We start from the raw sequence: 8,420 nt of genomic DNA, 5'->3' as shown, positions 1-8,420 counted from the left end.
ATGTGGATGATATGTTAATTGCAGGTTCCAGCATGGAAGAGATTGACAAGCTAAAGCAACAGTTGTCAAAACAGTTTGAAATGAAGGATCTGGGAGCTGCTAAACAAATACTTGGCATGAGAATCATCAGAGACAAAGACAAAGGCATGCTAAAGCTTTCACAGACAGAGTATGTCAAGAAGGTTCTCAGCAGATTCTATATGGATAATGCTAAGCCAGTATGTACACCTCTGGGGAATCATTTCAAGCTCAGTAAAGACCAGTCACCAAAAACTGAGCTAGAACGTGGATACATGGACCAGATCCCATACGCCTCAGCTATCGGCTCCTTGATGTATGCCATGGTCTGTACTAGACCAGATATTGCCCATGCAGTGGGAGTTGTAAGCCGATATATGAGCAATCCTGGAAAGCAGCACTGAGAGGCAGTGAAATGGATCATGAGGTACTTAAAAGGCTCATCGGAGACATGTCTTATTTTCACAGCTGGCGGTTTGAAACTTGAAGGCTTTGTAGATGCTGATCTAGCAGGAGATGTTGATAGCAGAAAGAGTACTACAGGTTATATATACACTCTAGGAGGCACTGCTGTTTCTTGGAGTTCTACCTTGCAAAAGATAGTTGCTCTTTCAACAACAGAAGCTGAATATGTCGCAGTTTCAGAATCCGCAAAAGAGATAGTATGGCTACAGAGTTTCCTGCAAGAATTGGGCAAGATGCATGGAAAGGGTACTTTGTATAGTGACAGTCAGAGTGCAATCTTCCTTGCCAAGAATCCAGCATTTCACTCCAGAACAAAGCACATACAGATGTTTGACATGGCTAGAGTCAATGGTGGTTGCATGGTGGGTGCCTAACCAAAGAAATTGTTGCTCACCATTGTTGATTAAAGGAAGAAGCTTGTCTCCCACATCAGCTATAAATAGAGAGTGTTATTGATAGCTGATGATTACCCACGAAATAGAGAAAAACACAGAGAGAGCTTAGAGTGAGAGTTGAGTTAAGTAGAGAAGTTTTTCTCCTCCTCCTTGTTTTGTTGTTTGTATTACTTTTGAGCTTGATTAATACAAACCAGTAGCTTCGTGGAGTAGGCAAATTGCCGAACCACATAAATTGATGTGTGTTTTGAAAGCTTGAATGTCCTAACACCAACTTCACTTTAGAGCTTTTAGACCTGCTTTAAATCGATGCGAGATTGTGGTCGCAAATGTTTTTGATGACAATGAGCCTCCTGCCACCCCTGCAATGTGCGTCCAGTCACAACCTGCCTCAAACATAACTCCATCGTTCTCGGAGGCTACTGCATCCAGTTCTTTCACCCAGCCTACTCCAACTACCATTCCAGCCCTCCCTGCGACCTCTTCAGTTTCGTCCCAGCTAACTTCTTCAGATGCTCATCAGGAAGTCGATAAAGCCAATCTAACTGGGACAAAAAGGAGAATTGATTTCCATGATGAGAGTGATCACCCCAGGTACACAACAGTCCTTGCATAGCTCCCACTGGCATTCTTTTCCAGTTTATCAGCTATTCGGTTAATCTGTTTTCAATTATCTTAACAATCCAAGCTGTGTTCCAATTGCTATGCACTCGCTAGATTTTTTGTTAACAAGATAAATAAACCATTTTTCATTAACATCCATTTTGCTCTTTTCACTCCTGCAAGTCTTTTCTTCCTTGGCTTTTGGCTGTTTTGACCCTTAATCTGGTAAGAAAAAAATAAAAAAGTGCATATATGTCTTCCTCCTCATCTTTTCTTGCTTCCAATGTTACAGGTTGAGCCCGAAAGCACAAGCAATCTTAACAACTGCACCAGCAACAAACAATGTGCCTCATATGCAGCACCACGGTGATTCGCCAACCCATGCCAAGAAGGGACGCACAACGACACCATCCCACTTGAAGGTTAATTTGTTTTGCATCTACTCACATATTTTTAATGGCAAAAAAAAAAAAATCTGCAGGACATTGGAGGCTGTTATCTGTCGTTTTGGGTGGTTCTGGTCTGATCTTCAAGTTTTTAAAATGGTTCGTAATAATCTTTAGGCATCTTTTGCTTACCATGCATTTGACCTTCTTCCGCTTTCTCTCTTTGGTCATGTTTAACACAACATTTGAATGTTTGGCTGTTCTTTTTTGAGAACAGAATGCACTATCAAAATGAAAAGGACACCCAGAACTTGCAGGGTTTTTTGAGACAACCTCAGGCCTCAGCCATCTTGGCTGCAGAATGCACTGTCAAAAAATAATCCACAATCTAGCTAGCTTTTTTTCCCCCTTCTTCCTCCATTCATTATATCCTGATTACTCTTATGTTTTTCGTATGCTTTAATTTGCTGGCTGTTCTGACTTGCTTTCAAATTGCTGTTTAACATGGTTCCTGCTTAGTTTTCTACCTTACCTTGCTGCTACTTATTGCTATGAGCTACATTTTAATTAAAACCATCCATATTGATTACAATAAACAATTCTGCAGGACACCTGTTGACATGCTTCGTCCCAAGAGCTGCTAGGATTTTGGCGCTTCCTGACAAGATGTTTTTTTCAACTCTTTTGCCTTTCCATGGAGATGTTTTAATGTTTCCTGGATAGATCCTGCTTTCTCTGCAATTTTTTTGTCGTTGAAAAAAAAAAAAAAAACGCTTGCCTTGGTCAAGCTTCGGTTGTTATTTGGATTTCACAGACGATTTCATGATTGTGTGTTACCACCTCTGCATTTTAAGACCTGACTATCTATGCCACTACTTACGCATTAGAATAATTTCCCTTATAATTGTTTGCTGTTAAAGTTTGTCTTCTTCTCGATGATCTAGCACAGGTTTTAACCACCTTCGCCACAATGATTGGAAAAAAAAAAAAAAAAAAAACCGCTGCGGAGCGGGGGCACGTATCTAAGAAAATACTAAAAGCCTAGCAGGACATTTACTTTAACACTTTTCCTTTTCATCATCCAAGTTTTTTTTTTTTCGGATTGCGTCATTCTATGCACAAGTTGAGGTATAATTTGTTAAACTGTGTTAAGTTTGGGGCTAATTAGAAATTAGGGATCAAAGTGTAAATCACAAAGAAATTTTATTACCAATCTAAAATTTGATTCAAAAATTAACTTTTACCCTTCTATTTTATCTTTTCAACCTTCATTGTCTCTATAATTTTCAAAAATTAAATGTTGATCCAAAATTTCATTTTCTTTAAATCTATGGGTTTGAAAGAGAAGAGAGAAAGATTTAAATTCTAGTGAGAAAAAAGAAAATTATTATCAACATCAATCTAAGTATTAAAAAAATTAATTTTAATATCAATGACTTTCATTTAAAAAGAAAAAATTAATTTTAATATCGCTGACTTTCATTTAAAGAGAGCAGTTTAATGATAGTTATTTTGAATATCAATATTACCTAAAGAAACATATTCAAGAAAAAAATTATCTAGTTTAATTGATTTTGTATTCTTAGATCTTTTTTAGGTTCTTTAACTTGATAAATTAATTCTTTGATATTATAAATATATTAGTTAAGGGTTTATTGGCAAAAATTGATCAAATAATGTTTTTACCTAAAAACTCATCCCATTATCAATTGGATAAGAGTAAATATATTATTTGTTATAAATCATTCACTTTTTATAAAAAAAAAAAAAAAGAAGCTGAAACACATAGGGTTTAGATTTTATTTTTTTTAAAACCTAGGCATGCAAAGCCACCTAGATCAAGTCCATGTGCCTAACTTATTTTTTTTATTTTTTCTAGTTCTTTAATTGATCTGTTCTAATTATATTCTTTAATTTAAAAGAAATTATATATTTTTATTATTATATATTTAGCTAAAAAATAAAAATTTTAAAAAATGTTTTTTATATAAAATAAAGCTTATTTTTATAAAATAAAAAAATCTTCAGAAAATTAAATACAAAACAAGAATTGAAAGTAATCTAGAAAGATAACGACAAATGTTTTGGCAACCTCTCTCTCTCTCTCTCTCTCTCCCTCTCTCTAAGTACTTGGATAGCAAGTAAGATGACAAGTAAAGTGAAGAGAAGAGATAGGGATTCATAGAAGGAGAAGGAAAGCAACCGCTCCACTTGGAGTGAAGAGGGAGCACATACAACCCTACGTGTCAACATGGACTCCCTGCCATCCCCCAAATGTCCATATGGGCCCCACCTCCTCTTCGGCTGATTTGAGCTATAACAGCCCCACACCTCGTCGTCCATGCAATAACCCACCTGCCTAGCTTGCCAGCCACTCTCCCCGACTCTTCCCTTCTCATCTTTACCTTGAGAGAAACTATATTGATATCGCCTTGATCAGTACCAGTACTTCTTCTAGCTCGTTGTAGGATTTTCTTGGACAGTACTGGTCGAGCTCTTTCACAGCTACCATATTCATATTGCGGAGGATCGAGTACTGCTAAAAGGAAGGAAAAAAGAAAAATTATCAATTGCACCTAAGTTAAGACACACTATGCCTCGCAGATATGCATTTGGGAAGGCTGATGAGGCCACCCGCCCTGACGCCATGAGAGCCGCTTTGGCTGAATTGGTCTCCACTTTTATCTTTGTATTTGCTGGCGAAGGCTCTATTCTTGCTCTCGGTATTATAAAATTTATATTGTTAATCCCCTCGCCAACACGATCCTCTTTCATCTTCAATCTCTTCTACTAATCAAGTTCTGCCTACCTTGAAGCTTTTCTTTTCTTTTCCTTTTTACTTTTCTTTCACCTTGAACTTCGTAAGTTTAAGTGATCTTGGTTACTTTTGCAGATAAGTTATACAAGGGAACTGGGCCACCAGCTTCAGGGCTGCTGGTGGTCTCACTTGCACATGCATTGGCACTGTTTTCTGCTGTGGCATCCAGCATTAACATATCAGGTGGCCATGTAAACCCTGCTGTTACCTTTGGCTCACTTGTTGGTGGCCGGATCTCGGTTATTCGAGCAGTCTCTTATTGGGTTGCTCAGCTCTTGGGTTCTATTTTCGCTGCTCTCTTGTTGAGGCTTGTCACCAATGGCTTGGTAAGATACATGGCATATATACTTAGCACTCTTTGATTTTTGTTTGACACTTTCTCTGTTACAGGTTTCCCTCTCTTCTCAGTGATGTATGTATATATAACCAGATTACTGATTTCTGCAGAGACCAACTGGATTTCATGTGCAATCAGGGGTTGGAGAGGTGCATGGGCTTCTATTGGAAATGGCACTGACATTTGGACTGGTATACACAGTGTATGCAACAGCTATTGATCCCAAAAGGGGAAGCTTGGGGATCATTGCACCTCTAGCAATTGGGTTCGTTGTTGGGGCAAACATCTTGGTTGGTGGTCCATTTGATGGAGCATCAATGAACCCAGCAAGAGCATTTGGGCCTGCTCTAATTGGGTGGAGATGGAGGAACCATTGGATCTACTGGGTTGGTCCTTTCCTTGGAGGAGGCTTGGCAGCCCTCATATATGAGTACATTGTGATTCCAGCAGAGCCAGTAGCTCACCATACTCATCAGCATCAGCCCTTGGCTCCTGAAGATTACTAGTCCTCTTCCTTGATCAAATTTGCTTCATGTATTGTCAGTAATTATCTTGACCTTGTTTCGTTTGTTCTGTGTTTTTCTCTTTCTCTGCCTTTTGGGTCTGGAACATCGTGATTGTGAAGAGTTTGTCTTTTGTTAAGGGTTCCCTAGATCATGAATAACGATGTTTGGAAATAAAAGAAGTGCCAGACACTTTCTTTTACTGTATTTTATCGCAGGTTTTTCTCTCTCTTTTTGCTACAACTTTGAAAAGAAAAAAAAAATTCAAAGCAGCAGAACTGTAGCAGAGCACACGCACGAAGAAAGTGAAACGCTGCTACAAAGGACTGTCCACAGTGGGACAGTGAAAATATATTAAAAAAAAAATTAGTTACATTCAAAGAGGAAAACTAATATGGTACGTATTCCTATGTACATAGGTTTTGTATAATTACACAAAAGGAAAGAAATGAGAATAAAACATGAAGTGAAATTGTTGAAAGCTTAGCAGGAAATTAAAACAAGGTTGCTTGCATCTTGTTGTTGGTCCTCTTGCTCGGAGCGACACCGAAGATCATGATTCCCAGGAACAGAGAAGACATGTTGAAATCCATGCTTCAAAAGGGACATGGTGAAGTGAAAGTTGTGGCAAGTCTCAGCAAAGTCACCAGAAAGAAGAATTCTTGGAGGCCTTGATGGATAAGGAATTGACCCATTTCATGTTCTGGGTAGTCAGTACTGTGTAAATCAGAAAGCACAAAGACCTCGAAGCCATTTGCATCCCGAAAAGAATCAGCAGAACTAGGGTAGTATTTGGGGCCTCGTAATGCAATGATTCCTTGAGTCTATCTTGAATTGCATTTGCGTAGAAAGATAATTAGAGGCAGAGGTCGGTGGTCTCAGGTAACGTCAGAGAAGAAGGGAGATTAAAAGACATCACTACGTATTGATGCAAGCAAAAGCTGAAGAGAACCAAAAAAAAAAAAAAAACAAAACAAAAAAAACTACGGATATTTTAACAAGTAAAAGGGTGTATTTATGTGAACATCAAGTTCATAGATTTTATTTTCTATAAAATAATAATTATGAAATCTCTCTATATAAAGCCTTAAATAAATAAACAAAATCTTACTTCAAACTAGAAAACAAAAGTCAAAATCTGAAAATGAAAAAAAAAAAGAAGAGAGCATAAAATCCAAAAAAAGCATTAAATCAAAAAATAACAAGGAAAATAAAAAAATAATTAAAATCAGTGATATTTTTAAAATTTAAAGATTTAACTATTAAAATAATAATTTTCATCTTGTTGTTATTTTAGTCAAAAATCCTAATTCTAAAAATTTCTATAAAAATTTAAACATAATCTAATAGTTAGATTAAAAGTTATATTTTTTTAATTATTATTCTTGTTTAACATGATAAAGTCTTCTTTTAATGTAAACTTGTCTTATTAATTAATAAATGTATCTTTTAACTCATTCACATAACTTTTCTCAAACAATTTTTTATCTAGTTGGATCAAATTTATATCTAACTATGCACAATCAACCATTATTTACATCACACGCACTTCGTCTTCTTATATATTAATAACCCGATAGGAGGGGACCAAATTAAGCTTTCTAAAGAAAGAAGAAAATTGTGCTGATTTCTGAGCAAACAAGATGAGGGGGGAGAATAGATGACTTTATTTTTTTTAAAAAAATAAAGAAATAGAATTTATGCATTTACAGATTTGTTTGGGGGATCAAAATGTGAAGACAGTCAACAACAAGGGAAGTGAATCTATAACTAGCGCTGGAATATATTCAAGGAAGTAAACATATATAATATATAGTTTTGTTTGAATAGAGGAATTTTTTTTTGAAAAAAATAAATCCAACGCACCATAAATAGGGGGAGCAAGGAAAAAAGAAGAAGAAGCAGTCAATGTAGTATTAGTAGTCAATCGATTAAGAAAGAGAGGTCAAAGAAAGAAGGTAGTCTGAAATAAATGGAATAAACAGTAGAGATTATATACATCATGTAATGCCGTAGCCGATACGTAATGGCTGAGAAAGCAACTTGAGGGACGACGCTGGCTATATATTATTGTCTTTTCCTTTCATGATCGGCGATCACCCTCGCATAGCGCACAGATTATTCATGTGACATGCATGCCTATCCTTAAATCCACGCCACTTATGCTGTCGTCTTTTTCTCTATTTCTATCGGGTTTTTTTTTCCTTTTTAAATTTAGTGAGATTTGAGTTCTATAATTTTATCAATTTTCACAAGACCTCCCACTTATATATAAAAAAAAAAGAGGACAAAAATGAAGGCACGCCTATTTAATATATATACCAACAAATAAATAATTTATGACATTCATCTACCTTACATTCCATTAATCCAATAACATATAATATAGCGCCTCAGAGACAGACTGCACCTACGCTCTACGCTATGATATATCTATATTGTCTTCTTCTACATGTTTGTTTGTGTGGTACGATTATATTTGTGCATGATCCAGTGACAGACAAGGAAATCGTGTCATTAATTTGTCAAAAGGATTCAGAATTAATTGCATAATATATAGTAATGAATTGAAGTGGTGTTTATGGGTACAAAGATAAAATAGACAGACTAGCATCTTTATTATTTATGAAAAATGAAATAGCCGGACGCAGTGGAGCTGAGCTGTGGTAGACCAACGATCCCTTTGTTTGTTCCTTCTATAAATTAAACACGACACCACGCAATTAATATTCCATATAGCGATGCCGGCTGTACACGTGTGTATATATACATTTCGATATCTTCCACCAGGAACCAGCCTGACTCTTCCTCTCTTTCAGATATCATAGAGACTTGACTTCAGTTTCCTACCTGCGTCTATACAATATTCCAATTTCAGTTTCCTACCTGCGTCTA

The 8,420-nt window shown here is 36.5% G+C and overlaps 1 protein-coding gene across 1 annotated transcript; it reads left to right on the top strand.

Moving 5' to 3' along the window:
• The first annotated feature begins 4,239 nt into the window (after nucleotides 1–4,239).
• LOC105120866 (probable aquaporin TIP3-2) lies at nucleotides 4,240–5,721 on the top strand. The gene is made up of 3 exons (XM_011019247.1): nucleotides 4,240–4,590; nucleotides 4,761–5,011; nucleotides 5,133–5,721. The coding sequence occupies exons 1-3, from the start codon at nucleotides 4,461–4,463 to the stop codon at nucleotides 5,526–5,528; spliced, it is 777 nt and encodes a 258-aa protein (XP_011017549.1). The 5' UTR covers nucleotides 4,240–4,460; the 3' UTR covers nucleotides 5,529–5,721.
• The last annotated feature ends 2,699 nt before the right edge of the window (nucleotides 5,722–8,420 follow it).

The sequence above is a fragment of the Populus euphratica genome, unplaced genomic scaffold (genome assembly GCF_000495115.2).
Source record: "Populus euphratica unplaced genomic scaffold, PopEup_1.0 scaffold31.1, whole genome shotgun sequence".
NCBI lineage: Eukaryota > Viridiplantae > Streptophyta > Magnoliopsida > Malpighiales > Salicaceae > Populus > Populus euphratica.
Note: the sequence above shows the minus strand (reverse complement) of the source record. Positions and strands in the feature narration are given on the sequence as shown.